Raw genomic sequence first — 16,519 nt, forward strand, 5'->3', positions numbered from 1 at the left:
AAAATCATGAGCAAACACAAGATCCAGATTCGATTTAACACAGTACATCAAATCCGTGATCTGATCCCATCTGTGAAGGATGTGATCCCTGACATGCAATACCCCGGCGTCTACAAACTAAGCTGTGTCTGCGGCAGGAGTTACATTGGGGAAACTAAGCGACATGTCTTGGACCGTGTTCGTGAACGCAAGGCGGATCTGAAACACGGTAGGACCAATACCTCGGCCGTGGCTGATCATTGTTTTAACGCGGTGGGCTCACACAAAATTGATTTCTCTAAGACGAAGGTACTTTGCAAACCCACTGGCTATCAACAAAGATTCGTTCATGAAGCCATCCATATATAAAACCACAGATACAATTTCCACCGAGAAGATGGGTACAAACTGAGCAATCATTGGAAGGACGTTATCAACCAGTTTAAGTCACAACTGGCTGCAATGTTCCCATCCTACCACCTTGCGATGTTAGTTGTTATTTTCGGCTCTACGATTTCACATTAACAGGTTACATTTCTCACACTTGCACAGCCACCTTCGCGCGCCGACCTAGAGGTTGCGGCTCTGCGATCTGCCATTAACACGCTAATCTCTCACATTAACCTGCTAATCTCTCACATTAACACGCTAATCTCTCACATTAACATAGCCACCTCAGCGCGCTCGCCGTGGAGGCCGCTCACCGATCTTACATTAACATGCTAATTTTTATATTCCTAAGTTTTTTCGGTAAAGTCACGTAGGTAAAAAATTAAAATTTAAATTAATAAAAGTAAAATAAAAAAAATAAAAAAATCACGACGTTTCGGAGGCAACACAAGCTTCCATGTTCAGGTGGAACCGTCACAGCACGCTCGCTGTATCAAGTAAATGAGAGATTCCAAGAGATACTACCCCGTATATGAACCAGGACAGGCCCCTTTTTTATTTTGATGGTAAGGTTGGTGCGGCTTGAGACTACGGCTAGTCTACATAACAACGGACTGAGCCTTTGTTATGTAGACTGGCTGAGAGGGGGGGCGGGGGGGGGTGCCAGAGTTGTTAAAGTGCAACTGCTGCTAATGGGACCGAGCCTCTGCCATGTAGATGGTAGTTAATTTTTACCTGGCAGCCCTTCAATTGGTGGAAAACCAACCACCGCCACGGTCACCACCCACCACTCACTTTAACATCAGCTGCCCCGCCCACCACTCACATTAACATCAGCTGCCCCGCCCACCGCTCACATTAACATCAGCTGCCCCGCCCACCGCTCACATTAACATCAGCTGCCCCGCCCACCACTCACATTAACATCAGCTGCCCCGCCCACCACTCACATTAACATCAGCTGCCCCGCCCACCACTCACATTAACATCAGCTGCCCCGCCCACCACTCACATTAACATCAGCTGCCCCGCCCACCACTCACATTAACATCAGCTGCCCCGCCCACCACCTACATTAACATCAGCTGCCCCGCCCACCACCTACATTATCATCAGCTGCCCCGCCCACCACTTACATTAACATCAGCTGCCCCGCCCACCACTCACATTAACATCAGCTGCCCCGCCCACCACTCACATTAACATCAGCTGCCCCGCCCACCACTCACATTAACATCAGCTGCCCCGCCCACCACTCACATTAACATCAGCTGCCCCGCCCACCACTCACATTAACATCAGCTGCCCCGCCCACCACTCACATTAACATCAGCTGCCCCGCCCACCACTCACATTAACATCAGCTGCCCCGCCCACCGCTCACATTAACATCAGCTGCCCCGCCCACCACTCACATTAACATCAGCTGCCCCGCCCACAATGCTGACACTTGGGCTACGCCAATTTTAAACCTTTATAAACAGTTTGCCTTTAGAGGCTAACCCCCTTTTCCTGTGCGAACCCGGCGGCCTGAGTTCGATTCCCGCTCACGGCCAACAACACCGGTGACGATTATCAGAATCGGCCGACTCAGCTTCAAATGTGTACCTGGTGCGATGTGTGCACATCGCCACATGGGAGACAAAGGCAGGCCGGGCGTGGTGTTGGCCACCCGCCCCCTCGTTTGCCGTGCCGGCCTTCATAGGTGCTCGCTAACAGCACTTGCCCTCACAGTCTGTTACAGCCTATACGGGGGGGGGGGATCTTTGTCTTTTTGTGTTCGTGTGTGGTCGTGTGTGGTCGTGTGTGGTCGTGTGTGGTCGTGTGTGGTTGTGTGTGTTCATCTGTGCGTTTGTCTGCGCGTCTGCGCTTGTAGGCCTGGCCTGGCACAAGCGTCGTGGCGACGCTCACCGCCGCTTAGCGGCGAACGGCGGATGTTGTTGTCGTTGCTGCAGAGTTCGTAGGTGCTACTCGCTAACGCCACTTGCCCCAACAGTCTGTTGAGGCTATACGGGGGTGGTGGTGGGGGGTCTTTGTCTTTGGTAGTGGGGGGGGGGTATGGGGAGCATGGGGTGGGAGGAGGCCAGAGGGAGGCGAGGAGAGGGGGGGATGGTTCTCTTCGCGCGTGGGCAAGCGAAGGCCTCACCGGCGGGTAGCAGGCGGATGCGCCCGTCGCTGGCCGCCACGTCGAGGGGCAGGTAGTCCTTGTACCACGTGACCGCGGGCTCCGGGTTGCCGCTGGCGGCGCACAGCATGGTGACGGTGCGCGTGCGCTCCACCACCTTGAGCTGCGGTGCCATGTCGATGCGCGGGAAGCCGGCGGGCACCTGCTCCTCTGTATGGGGGAGCCGGGGTGGGCATCGGTGGGGGGGGGGGGGGCAGGGAGGGAGGTAGGGGGGGGTGAGGGAAGACGGAGAGAGGGCAGCGTTGTTGAGAGCGAAGGTCGTGGGCGCAGCGGTGTCTGAGATGTCGACTACCTCGCCTGGTGCGCAGAAGTCGTGGGTTCGATGCTGACCCCTGACGACGCCTGCTGCTGTATATTTGGAGTTTGCGTGTCTCTCTCTTTCTCATCATCATCACGGTGGCTAGGAGATGTTAACTACCTCGCCTGGTATACAGGAGGTCGTGGGTTCGATCCCGACCCCTGACGACGCCTGCTGCTGTATTTTTTAAGTTTGCGTGTCTCTCTCTTTCTCATCATCATCATTATCATGATGGCTAGGAGATGTGAACTACCTCGCCTGGCGTACAGGAGGTCGTGGGTTCGATCCCGACTCTGACGACGCCTGCTGCTGTATATTTGGAGTTGGCGTGTCTCGCTCTCGCTCCGTGGTGAGATGTGAACTACCTCGCCTGGTGTACAGGAGTTCGTGGGTTCCACCCCGACCCCGTGACGCCTGCTGCTGTATATTTGGAGTGAGTGCCCCCCTCTCTCTTTCCCCGCGGTCGCGTGGTTTTTTTCCCCTCCACATTTAAAATCGATGGGCGCTCAAGAGTATTTGGCAGCCATAAATGTCCACTTGATGATGATAAGCCACTTCGTCGGGCTATCACTTGTGACGGCCAGGGTAAAAAACAAAAAAGTAATACATTTTGATTTAAAGCTTTCGTGACTGCAGGGATTCATCTTCTTGGTTTTTTCGGTAAAGTCACGTAGAAGGGAAGTAATAAAATAATAAAAATAAAACATAATAAAATTATTCTCACGACGTTTCGGCCACAACGCAAGCAGCCGTCCTCAGGTGAAAACCAGGTCCGTCGAGGCGACAGAGTCTACGTGACTTTACCGAAAAAACCAAGAAGAAAAAAGTAATACAGACGTCAGTCTGAGCGTCAACGCGTGGCGGACTGACGGAGTGGTTGGGCCAGGCGGGTCGGCAAACCCGCGGGTTCTTTGCGGAACTTCTTCGTGAAGTTATTTGTCGAGAACCGCCGCCTCGTATGCACCAGGCGCGTCGCCGGCTCTTGAAATATCCAATTCGAAAACTAAAATGGCTCGCCTTGTTATTCTATGTTTGCCGTGCCCCTGGGTTAAGCAAGCGAGCGCTATCGGCTAATCCTCCTCCAATTAGCGCGGTTTGCTACGCACGGTGCGAAAGGAGTTTCAGCGCATACGTGCGTATTAGCATGGCCGGATACGTACGGTGCGAAAGGAGTTTCAGCGTGCATACATACGTATTAGCATGGTCGGATACGTACGGTGCGAAAGGAGTTTCAGCGTGCATACGTACGTATTAGCATGGTCGGATACGTACGGTGCGAAAGGAGTTTCAGCGTGCATACGTACGTATTAGCATGGTCGGATACGTACGGTGCGAAAGGAGTTTCAGCGTGCATACGTGCGTATTAGCATGGTCGGATACGTACGGTGCGAAAGGAGTTTCAGCGCATACGTGCGTATTAGCATGGCCGGATACGTACGGTGCGAAAGGAGTTTCAGCGTGCATACGTACGTATTAGCATGGTCGGATACGTACGGTGCGAAAGGAGTTTCAGCGTGCATACGTACGTATTAGCATGGTCGGATACGTACGGTGCGAAAGGAGTTTCAGCGTGCATACGTACGTATTAGCATGGCCGGATACGTACGGTGCGAAAGGAGTTTCAGCGTGCATTTGTACGTATTAGCATGGCCGGATACGTACGGTGCGAAAGGAGTTTCAGTGTGCATACGTACGTATTAGCATGGTCGGATAGTGCGAAAGGAGTTTCAGCGTGCATACGTGCGTATTAGCATGGTCGGATACGTACGGTGCTAAAGAAGTTCTACGTACACACGTATTAGCACGGTTAGTTACGTATGGGGCGAGAGAAGTTCAACGTACGTACACACGTACACACGTACACGCAAACTTGGCCGGGAGGCAAATCAACATCACCCGAGTGGGAAAGGGACCTGATTGTTTAATGAGAGCTTCTTCTAAGCTTTGTTTAATTGGGTCTCTGGAGGGAGCGGGGGTGGGGTTTGTGTCTTCTCTCTCATCGACATCACTGAGCTTGGCGCGAGCGGAGGGGGTGGGGGGGGCGGAATTAGTTGCGGGGAGCGGTGGCGCAGTGGTTAGCGCGTGCCACGCTACGCACACCGGCGGCGGTGGGCCGAGTTCCATTATCTTGAACCGGTCCTGGCAGTCCGTCGCTGGAATCAACGTCACCCGTTCATCGGTCATTTGATCCGCCACCGTGCCGGTAAAACACAAAAGGCCACTTTGCGTTGAGCCGTCGTTTTTTTGTGGTGGTGAACGCTTCTAAAAATTAAAAAGAGCTCAATGGGGGGCTGACGTAGAAACTAAACGACGGGTTGACGTACCCTGAACACCGTGACGTGACCACGGGAGAGAAAGAGAGAAACACAAACTACAAATATACAGCAGCAGGCGTCACGGGATGGAACCCACGACCTCCTGTACACCAGGCGAGGTAGTTAACATCTCCTAGCCACCGTGATGATGATGAGAGAGAGAGAGAGACACGCAAACTCCAAATATACAGCAGCAGGCGTCACAGGATGGAACCCACGACCTCCTGTATACCAGGCGAGGTAGTTAACATCTCCTAGCCACCGTGATGATGATGAGAGAGAGAGAGAGACACGCAAACTCCAAATATACAGCAGCAGGCGTCACAGGATGGAACCCACGACCTCCTGTATACCGGGCGAGGTAGTTAACATCTCCTAGCCACCGTGATGATGATGAGAGAGAGAGACACGTAAACTCCAAATATACAGCAGCAGGCGTCACAGGATGGAACCCACGACCTCCTGTACACCGGGCGAGGTAGTTAACGTCTCACCACGGGGAGAGAAAAACACCCTAACTCCACATATACAGCAGGTATCAGGGTCAGGATCGAACCCATGACCTATTGTATACCAGGCGAGATAGTTAACATCTCACCATGGGGAGAGAGCGAGACACGCAAGCTTCAAATACACAGCAGCGGGCATCACAGGGTCGGGATCGAACCCACGACCTCCTGTATACCGGGCGAGTTCGTCAACATCTCCTAGCTGACCGTGGCCGGCCAGAGGTGACCTCTGGGATGAAATAATAACAATTTATTTATTTTCTCTCTCGTTTTTTTTCTTCTTCTCAAGGACGAAACAAAATGAAGGGGATGAGCGGCGGGGCCTGCAGCGGAGTTAATGAAGTGAAATCCGGCGCGGGCGGGCGGGCGGGCGGGCAGGCGTAAAAAAACACATGCTAAGACTCCCCCCCCCCCACCGCCCCCCACCGTGCAGCCTCAACAGACTGTTGGGGCGATCGCAACAGATGCCGATTTCACGACCCTGATGCACAAGCGGGGACATTTTTTTAAATCCTTTATATTAAGTTCACTTGCTCGCTTGCTTGCGCGCTTACGACCGTGCAAATCTTTCGGTCGTTTTTTAACCCACTTCCCGTGATCAAATCGAGCTGACATTTTTGCACTACAGACTCCGTCGTGCGTGACAATTTATTTTCGTGAAATTTTTTTTCCAAAATTGTACACTTTTTAGGAATTTTTTTTAAATATTAAATTACCAATTGCTTAATGGTGGCAGGCAATCATCTGACCCATAGGTGGCAGCCATCTCAAGCCAGATGACGAGAGGACTCTAGCCGCCACGCGTATAAAGGATTAATAGTGAAAAACTTTGTTTTTACGGGTTAATTTTTTTTCTTCTTCTTCGAAACTCGCCAGCGGTAGCCGTGCGACTGTGGTCATCCGCCCCACCGCCCCACCCCCCCCCCCGCCCCACGTGACAACGAGATGCACCGATCCTCGGACGCGAAGGAGGCAACGTCGCGGCGATGCACCGCGTCGCTTTGCTCCCGACGCGGCTTTCCCGGGCCCGACCGCCCGGACGCGCGAAGTCGCGTTGTCGTCGCTCTGCCATGGGCCGCCCATGGACGGAGCGACGTGCGGTGTCTCTCACGCCGCCGACGGATCGTTCGAGGGCCAGCCGAGGACCGGTTCAGAAGATCGTCACCGGCCTCGGTTGGCGTTGGCCGTGAGCCGGGGAATCGAAGTCGGGTTCGCAGCCGGGCTCGTGGCGCGGCGCGCTAACCGCTATGCCACCGCTCCACCACCACTATCACCAAAGACAAAGACCCCCCGTGTAGCCTCTAACAGACTGTCGGGGCAAGTGCTGTTAGCGAGTAGCAGCAGCAACTATGAAGGAGACAAAGACAAAGATCCCCCGTGTAGCCTCTAACAGACTGTCGGGGCAAGTGCTGTTAGCGAGTAGCAGCAGCAGCACCTATGAAGGAAACAAAGACAAAGATCCCCCGTGTAGCCTCTAACAGACTGTCGGGGCAAGTGCTGTTAGCGAGTAGCAGCAGCGCCTATGAAGGGGACAAAGACAAAGATCCCCCGTGTAGCCTCTAACAGACTGTCGGGGCAAGTGCTCTTAGCGAGTAGCAGCAGCGCCTATGAAGGAGACAAAGACAAAGATCCCCCGTGTAACCTCTAGCAGACTGTCGGAGCAAGTGCTGTTAGCGAGTAGCAGCAGCAGCACCTATGAAGGGGACAAAGACAAAGATCCCCCGTGTAGCCTCTAACAGACTGTCGGGGCAAGTGCTGTTAGCGAGTAGCAGCAGCAGCACCTATGAAGGAAACAAAGACAAAGATCCCCCGTGTAGCCTCTAACAGACTGTCGGGGCAAGTGCTGTTAGCGAGTAGCAGCAGCAGCACCTATGAAGGAAACAAAGACAAAGATCCCCCGTGTAGCCTCTAACAAGACTGTTGGGGCAAGTGCTGATAGCGGGTAGCACCTATGAAGGCCGTCACGGTACACAAGGGGGTGGGTGGCCAGCACGACGCCCGACCGCCTTTGTCTCCCCAGTGGCGATGTTCACTACACATCGCACCAGGCACTCATTTGAGGCTGAGTTGACGTAGGGGAGGCCCAGGACCGGTTCAGATAATCGTCACCGGTGTTGGCCTTGAGCGGGAATCGAATTCGGGTGCCGGGTTCGTAGCGCAGCGCAGCGCTAACCGCGGCACCATTGCACAAATACACAGGCCACTCAAGAACCACACTCACACACACCAACACACCACATCACATAGACACCAACACACCACATCACACACACACCACATCACACACCACATCACACACACACCAACACACCACATCACACACACACCAACACACCACATCACACAGACACCAACACACCACATCACATAGACACCAACACACCACATCACACACACACCACATCACACACCACATCACACACACACCAACACACCACATCACACACACACCAACACACCACATCACACAGACACCAACACACCACATCACACACACACACCAACACACCACATCTCACTCACACCACATCACACACACACACACCAACACACCACATCACACTCACACACACACCAACACACCACATCACACCAACACACCACATCACACTTACACACATACCAACACACCACATCACACACACACCACATCACACTTACACACATACCAACACACCACATCACACTCAAACCAACACACCACACCTCACACACACCAACACACCACATCACACTCACACATACACACATCACACCAACACACCAACACACCTCACTCACACCAACACACCACATCACACTCACACATACACACATCACACCAACACACCTCACACACACCAACACACCACATCACACTCACACATACACACATCACACCAACACACCAACACACCTCACTCACACCAACACACCACATCTCACCAACACACCACATCACACTCACACATACACACATCACACCAACACACCAACACACCTCACTCACACCAACACACCACATCTCACCAACACACCACATCTCACACACACCAACACACCACATCTCACTCACACACACCAACACCCCACCTCACACACACCAACACACCACAACACACCACATCACACACACACACCCCAACACACCAAAACGCGCATACATCCACGACAACACTATCCCACCACCGCGGCCACACACGGCGAAACGAAGCGAAGAGAGAGAGAGAGCGAGCGAGCGAGGGGGGAGTTCACCAGGCGAGAAGATACAACAACAGTCGACAGCGCCGTCTCACAAACACACACATACACCACATCACACCAACACACCACAACACACCACATCACACACACACACACCAACACACCACATCACACACACCAACACACCTCACTCACACCAACACACCACATCACACACACACCAACACACCACATCTCACACACACCAACACACCACATCTCACACACACCAACACACCACATCTCACACACACACACCAACACACCACATCACACACACACACCAACACACCACATCTCACACACACCAACACAACAACAACAACAACCGCCATTCGCCACTAAGTGGCGGTGACGTCACCACGACGCTTGTGCCAGGCCATGTGCACCCTGAGGCCACGTGAAGTGTCGAACGCCCGCTGGCAGGAGGTCACGGGGCAGACCCAGGTGCCACGGGTCGACTGACCGAGATGACCGAGATGACTGGCTGATCCACCACCTGTGCCCCCTACTGTGCCAACTTGCTGTGCTTTAGCCACCCGGCGCTCCGCTCGTTGTTGTGAGCGTCGCTCCTCCGCCCTCCGTTGTTGTTGGAGGGCGACTGCCTCCAACTGCCCAGTAGCGTCCTTCACGAGCCTCCTCCACTGAGGCCGATCTTGACACCGCTGGTACCAGTCATCGGCAAGTCCACTCAGCTCCACGTCCTCCTGTACCACATCACTCCATCTCTTCTCTAGCCCGTGCCGCGCCCGTTAAGCCCCCTCGATCCGGCCGAACAAAAGCTGTTTAGGCATGCGGTGGCTGGGCATGCGGGCTACATGACCCAGCCAACGCAGCCTTGCCTGCCGGAGGAGCTCACTGATGGGACTTTGCCCAGATCTTTCAAGGACTTGTGAGCTCCTCACACAATCCAGCCTGGTTAAACCCAGGATGGATCGTAGGCAGGCCAGCCTAAATGTTTCCAACCGGCGAAGATGCTCCACTAGGGGGGTCCACGTTTCGCAAGCGTAGAGAAGGGAGGGAATGACCGTGGCCGAGAAGACCTGAAGCTTCGTGCGGAGCGACAGACCAGGTAGCTTCCACACAGCGTTACGCAACCGATGAAAAGATATTGCCGCTCGACTGATTCGGAGTGAGACCTCTGCTGATAAACTGGAGCCGGTCATAAGCACACTGCCCAGGTATGGGAAACTCTCCACTCTCTCCACAACTGCCCCATCACCGATTGGGAGTTGTGGGGGTGGAGTGCCCGATGGTACAAAATACCCAGGCAGGTGCTTAGTTTTGGTGGGGCTGATGGTAAGGCCCCACCTCTTAGTGGCATGCTCCAGTCTCAGCAGCAGCATCTCCAACTCCTCTTCTGAATGAGCAGCTATTACCAAATCATCGGCATACATAACGTGGTTGACCAATAGGGAGCCATCCCTTGATCGCACCCGGGCGTCGATCAGCCTCCCATTATATCTGTACCAAATGGTAATTCCCCCGGTACAGCTTTTGAAGGCTTCACGAACTACGCAGTCGAAATAGATGTTAAATAATGTGGGAGCCAGAGGACATCCCTGTCGCACCCCAAGGTGTACAGGGAAAGGCTCCGACTCCCGGCCACGTAGTTTTACCCGGGCCCGCTCACCATCATGAAGGTCCTTAATGATCGTGAGCAGAGGGTCAGGGACTCCGAAAGCACGAAGAACAACCCAGAGCCCAGTCCTACTGATGGTATCATAGGCCTTGACCAGGTCAATAAAGCAGAGATGTAGGTCTTTTTGAAATTCCCTACACCTCTGCTGGAGCAGACGGACAGAAAATATGGCATCTGTGCAGGACCAACACACCACATCTCACACACACACACCAACACACCACATCACACACACACACCAACACATCACACACACACCAACACACCACATCACACCAACACACCACAACACACCACATCACACACACCTCACTCACACCAACACACCACATCACACCAACACACCACAACACACCACATAACACACCAACACACCACATAACACACACACCAACACACCTCACTCACACCAACACACCACATCACACCAACACACCACATCACACACACACACCCCAACACACCAAAACGCGCATACATCCACGACAACACTATCCCACCACCGCGGCCACACACGACGAAACGAAGCGAAGAGAGCGAGCGAGCGAGCGAGGGGGAGTTCACCAGGCGAGAAGATACAACAACAGTCGACAGCGCCGTCTTATCTCTCTGGCCGCTTCCTAAGTGGATAACAAATCCGATTTCTCCGAGAGTTCATTATTTATTTATTTGTCTCCGCTACTGCTGCCGCTGAGGCGCTGAGCCGCTCGCTTTTCTCGCTCACGCATGCACGTTAGCAAAAATATAGACAAAGATCCCCCGTGTAGCCTCTAACAGACTGTCGGGGCAAGTGCTGTTAGCGAGTAGCAGCGCCCACGAAGACAAAGATCCCCCGTGTAGCCTCTAACAGACTGTCGGGGCAAGTGCTGTTAGCGAGTAGCAGCGCCCACGAAGACAAAGATCCCCCGTGTAGCCTCTAATAGACTGTCGGGGCAAGTGCTGTTAGCGAGTAGCAGAGCCCACGAAGACAAAGATCCCCCGAGTAGCCTCTAACAGACTGTCGGGGCAAGTGCTGTTAGCGAGTAGCAGAGCCCACGAAGACAAAGATCCCCCGTGTAGCCTCTAACAGACTGTCGGGGCAAGTGCTGTTAGCGAGTAGTAGCGCCCACGAAGATAAAGATCCCCCGTGTAGCCTCTAACAGACTGTCGGGGCAAGTGCTGTTAGCGAGTAGCAGCAGCAGCACCTATGAAGGAGACAAAGACAAAGACCCCCCGTGTAGCCTCTAATAGACTGTCGGGGCAAGTGCTGTTAGCGAGTAGCAGAGCCCACGAAGACAAAGATCCCCCGTGTAGCCTCTAACAGACTGTCGGGGCAAGTGCTGTTAGCGAGTAGTAGCGCCCACGAAGATAAAGATCCCCCGTGTAGCCTCTAACAGACTGTCGGGGCAAGTGCTGTTAGCGAGTAGCAGCAGCAGCACCTATGAAGGAGACAAAGACAAAGACCCCCCGTGTAGCCTCTAATAGACTGTCGGGGCAAGTGCTGTTAGCGAGTAGTAGAGCCCACGAAGACAAAGATCCCCCGTGTAGCCTCTAACAGACTGTCGGGGCAAGTGCTGTTAGCGAGTAGCAGCAGCAGCACCTATGAAGGAGACAAAGACAAAGATCCCCCGTGTAGCCTCTAACAGACTGTCGGGGCAAGTGCTGTTAGCGAGTAGTAGCGCCTACAAAGACAAAGATCCCCCGTGTAGCCTCTAACAGACTGTCGGGGCAAGTGCCCAGTAGCGTCCTTCACGAGCCTCCTCCACAGAGGCCGATCTTGACACCGCTGGTACCAGTCATCGGCAAGTCCACTCGGCTCCACGTCCTCCTGTACCACATCACTCCATCTCTTCTCTAGCCCGTGCCGCGCCAGTTTACCAGATCATCGGCATACATAACATGGTTGAGCAATAGGGAGCCATCCCTTGACCGCACCCGGGCATCGATCAGCCCTCCCATTGTATCTGTACCAGATGGAAATTCCTCCGGTACAGCTATTGAAGGCTTCACGAACGACGTGGTCGAAATAGATGTTAAATAATGTGGGAGCCAGAGGACATCCCTGTCGCACCCCAAGGTGAACAGGGAATGGCTCCGACTCCCGGCCACGTAGTTTTACCCGGGCCCGCTCACCATCACGAAGGTCCTTAATGATCGTGAGCAGAGTGTCAGGGACTCCGAAAGCACGAAGAACAACCCAGAGCCCAGGCCTACTGATGGTATCATAGGCCTTGATCAGGTCAATAAAGCAGAGATGCCGGTCTTGTTGGAATTCCCTACACCTCTGCTGTAGCAGACGGACAGAAAATATGGCATCTGTGCAGGACCGCCCTTTCCTGAAACCGCATTGGGGCTCCGCATGCCTCTCCTCAGCGTGCCTAGCAAGGCGATGTTGAATAACACTGGTCAGCACACTTTTTCTGGCATAAGCTATTCCAACGGTTTTAATGTAATTTTGGGGTGCTGATTCCAAATCTGGCATCAGTTTTGTCTATTACATCAGGTTTTTGAGATATCAAATATTGCATTTTCAATAAAAACTGCAAAAGAAAAATATTAAATAAATGTGGATATCTACATAAAGTGATATTATAAACACACTATCCTAAAAATACAGCACCATATTTTAACACTAAAGCAGTCACTGACTCGCAACAACTTGCAATCACAAGTGACAGAGTTAATTTCGGGTAAAATCAATGAAAATGGGGTATGCCGATAGCATAAAAATGAGACGTGATAGAGCAAATCTGAGATCAGATTTGGAATCAGCACCCTGAAATTAGTCTAGAACAGCTGCAATAGTCCAGGCCAGAATTTGTTTTTTTGTTGTTGACCGGTGTAATCCTTGCCAGGACCTTTCCCGGCAGACAAGATGTGGGCCACTGCTTGACGCACATTGGCACCGCAAGACGGAGAGAGGAGCAAGTGGAAGCAAACGAAAATGACGAAATGTTGCAATGCAGTGGACACCACCACCGCCACCACCACCGCCGCCACCACCACCGCCACCACCGCCGCCACCGCCGCCGCCACCGCCGCCACCACCGCCACCACCACTACCACCACCACCACCGCCACCACCGCCACCACCGCCGCCACCGCCGCCACCACCACCGCCACCACCGCCGCCACCACTACCACCACCACCACCGCCACCACCGCCACCACCGCCGCCACCGCCGCCACCACCACCGCCACCACCACCGCCGCCACCACCCACACCACTGCCACCACCACCGCCACCACCGCCGCCACCTACTTACCAGGACTGTCTGCCTCACTGATCGCGATGATGATGATGAAGGTGATGAAGGTGATGATGATGAAGGTGATGCTTGTGGTGTTAGGATTCAGTCCGGTTGTTAATTAACTACACACCCCCCCCCACCCCGCAATGTTACATTAAGTTTGGTTCTGCAATTAATTTTTGACTTAAAGCTTCCGTGACTGCAATAATTCATATTCTTTCGGTCTTTCGGTAAAGTCACGTACATAGAAAAAGAATACGATTATCACGACGTTTCGATCGCAACACAAGCGGTCGTCATCAGGAGGAATAAACTCTTTCCTGATGAAGAACGCTTGTGCTGCGATCGAAACGTCGTAGTTTTTTCTTATTTTTCTTTGAACCCATCTACGTGACTTTACCGAAAGACCCCAAGAATCTGCAATGAATGTTAGCTAAACTGCAGCTCTGACAATCAATATCGGCCCTCGCGTAATTCGTAGCTCGGCTGCCAACGTAACGTGCAGGTATGTGTGTACGTTTAACTTTTTTCGCACCGTACGCAACCAGCCGTGCTAATCGGAGGTGCTGGGGGAAGGACAACAAACTGTGGGTCTCTGTGTGTCTATGGGTCTCTGTGTGAGTCTATGGGTCTCTGTGTGAGTCTATGGGTCTCTGTGTGAGTCTATGGATCTCTGTGTGAGTCTGTGGGTCTCTGCTGTGTGAGTATATGGGTCTCTGCTGTGTGAGTCTATGGGTCTCTGTGTGAGTCTATGGGTCTCTGTGTGAGTCTATGGTTCTCTGTTGTGTGAGTCTATGGGTCTCTGTGTGAGTCTATGGGTCTCTGTTGTGTGAGTCTATGGGTCTCTGTGTGAGTCTGTGCGTCTCTGTGTGAGTCTGTGCGTCTCTGTGTGAGTCTATGGGTCTCTGTGTGAGTCTATGGGTCTCTGTGTGAGTCTATGGGTCTCTGTGTGAGTCTATGGGTCTCTATGAGTCTGTGGGTCTCTGTGTGAGTCTATGGGTCTATGTGAGTCTATGAGTCTCTGTGTGAGTCTATGGGTCTCTGTATGAATCTATGGGTCTCTGTGTGAGTCTATGGGTCTCTGTGTGAGTCTATGGGTCTCTATGAGTCTGTGGGTCTCTGTGTGAGTCTATACGTATCTGTGTGAGTCTATGGGTCTCTATGAATCTGTGGGTCTCTGTGTGAGTCTATGGGTCTCTGTGAGTCTATGGGTCTCTGTGTGAGTCTATGGGTCTCTGTGTGAATCTCTGGGTCTCTGTGTGAGTCTATGGGTCTCTTTGTGAGTCGATGGCGCTCTGTGTGAGTCTATGGGTCTCTGTGTGAGTCTATGGGTCTCTGTGTGAGTCTATGGATCTCTGTGTGAGTCTGTGGGTCTCTGCTGTGTGAGTATATGGGTCTCTGCTGTGTGAGTCTATGGGTCTCTTTGTGAGTCTATGGCGCTCTGTGTGAGTCTATGGGTCTCTGTGTGAGTCTATGGGTCTCTGTGTGAGTCTATGGATCTCTGTGTGAGTCTGTGGGTCTCTGCTGTGTGAGTATATGGGTCTCTGCTGTGTGAGTCTATGGGTCTCTTTGTGAGTCTATGGCGCTCTGTGTGAGTCTATGGGTCTCTGTGTGAGTCTATGGGTCTCTGTGTGAGTCTATGGATCTCTGTGTGAGTCTGTGGGTCTCTGCTGTGTGAGTATATGGGTCTCTGCTGTGTGAGTCTATGGGTCTCTTTGTGAGTCTATGGCGCTCTGTGTGAGTCTATGGGTCTCTGTGTGAGTCTATGGATCTCTGTGTGAGTCTGTGGGTCTCTGCTGTGTGAGTATATGGGTCTCTGCTGTGTGAGTCTATGGGTCTCTTTGTGAGTCTATGGCGCTCTGTGTGAGTCTATGGGTCTCTGTGTGAGTCTATGGGTCTCTGTGTGAGTCTATGGATCTCTGTGTGAGTCTGTGGGTCTCTGCTGTGTGAGTATATGGGTCTCTGCTGTGTGAGTCTATGGGTCTCTTTGTGAGTCTATGGCGCTCTGTGTGAGTCTATGGGTCTCTGTGTGAGTCTATGGATCTCTGTGTGAGTCTGTGGGTCTCTGCTGTGTGAGTATATGGGTCTCTGCTGTGTGAGTCTATGGGTCTCTATGAGTCTGTGGGTGTCTGTGTGAGTCTATACGTCTCTGTGTGAGTCTATGGTTCTCTATTTGAGTCTATGGATCTCTGTGCGAGTCTACGTCTCCATGTACGTTGAACTTCTTTCGCACCGTACGTAGCCGACCGTGCTAAATCGGAGGCGGTAACAAAAATTGCACCACGACATCAACACACACACAAAAAAGATAATCGCAAAAAAAATAGTCCCACACCACCACCACCACCACAGCCGCCGCCGCGGAAGGAGACGAAGAGGACGGCCCCAGCGCGTGCTCCGGCCCTTTACCGGCTCATACCCCTCCGCCGTGGGGGCAGAGGTCGCAACCGGGTACCCGATACCCGTACCCCACCCGATACCCGGCTACCCGGCCGGGTACGGGTAGCCGTTTGCGACCCTGGTGCGGCCGGGTACGGGTAGGCCGTGAGTCACTGGTGAGTCACCGTGATTGTCACTCATTTCCCAACGTCTTGTCTCTTCTCACAATTCAACTTCCTAGAATCAACCCACCCGCGCCTGCAACGTGGCTTCATCGCAGAGGTCGCAATCGGGTACCCGATACCTGTACCCTACCCGATACCCGGCCGGGTAGCCGGGTATCGGGTAGGGTACGACCCTGGTGCGGCCG

The 16,519-nt window shown here is 53.1% G+C and overlaps 1 protein-coding gene across 5 annotated transcripts in view; it reads right to left on the reverse strand.

Annotated features, from left to right (window-relative positions):
* The window catches only part of LOC144953170 (receptor-type tyrosine-protein phosphatase S-like), a 255,168-nt gene that overhangs the window by 167,371 nt on the left and 71,278 nt on the right, over positions 1–16,519 (reverse strand). For all 5 annotated transcript variants that reach the window (XM_078883739.1, XM_078883745.1, XM_078883732.1 and 2 more), the window contains one exon: positions 2,516–2,704. In XM_078883739.1, the coding sequence (XP_078739865.1) occupies positions 2,516–2,704 (189 nt within the window). The remainder of the gene's footprint in view (positions 1–2,515; positions 2,705–16,519) is intronic.

Source organism: Lampetra fluviatilis, chromosome 3, assembly GCF_964198595.1.
Source record: "Lampetra fluviatilis chromosome 3, kcLamFluv1.1, whole genome shotgun sequence".
In the NCBI taxonomy this organism is placed as follows: domain Eukaryota; kingdom Metazoa; phylum Chordata; class Hyperoartia; order Petromyzontiformes; family Petromyzontidae; genus Lampetra; species Lampetra fluviatilis.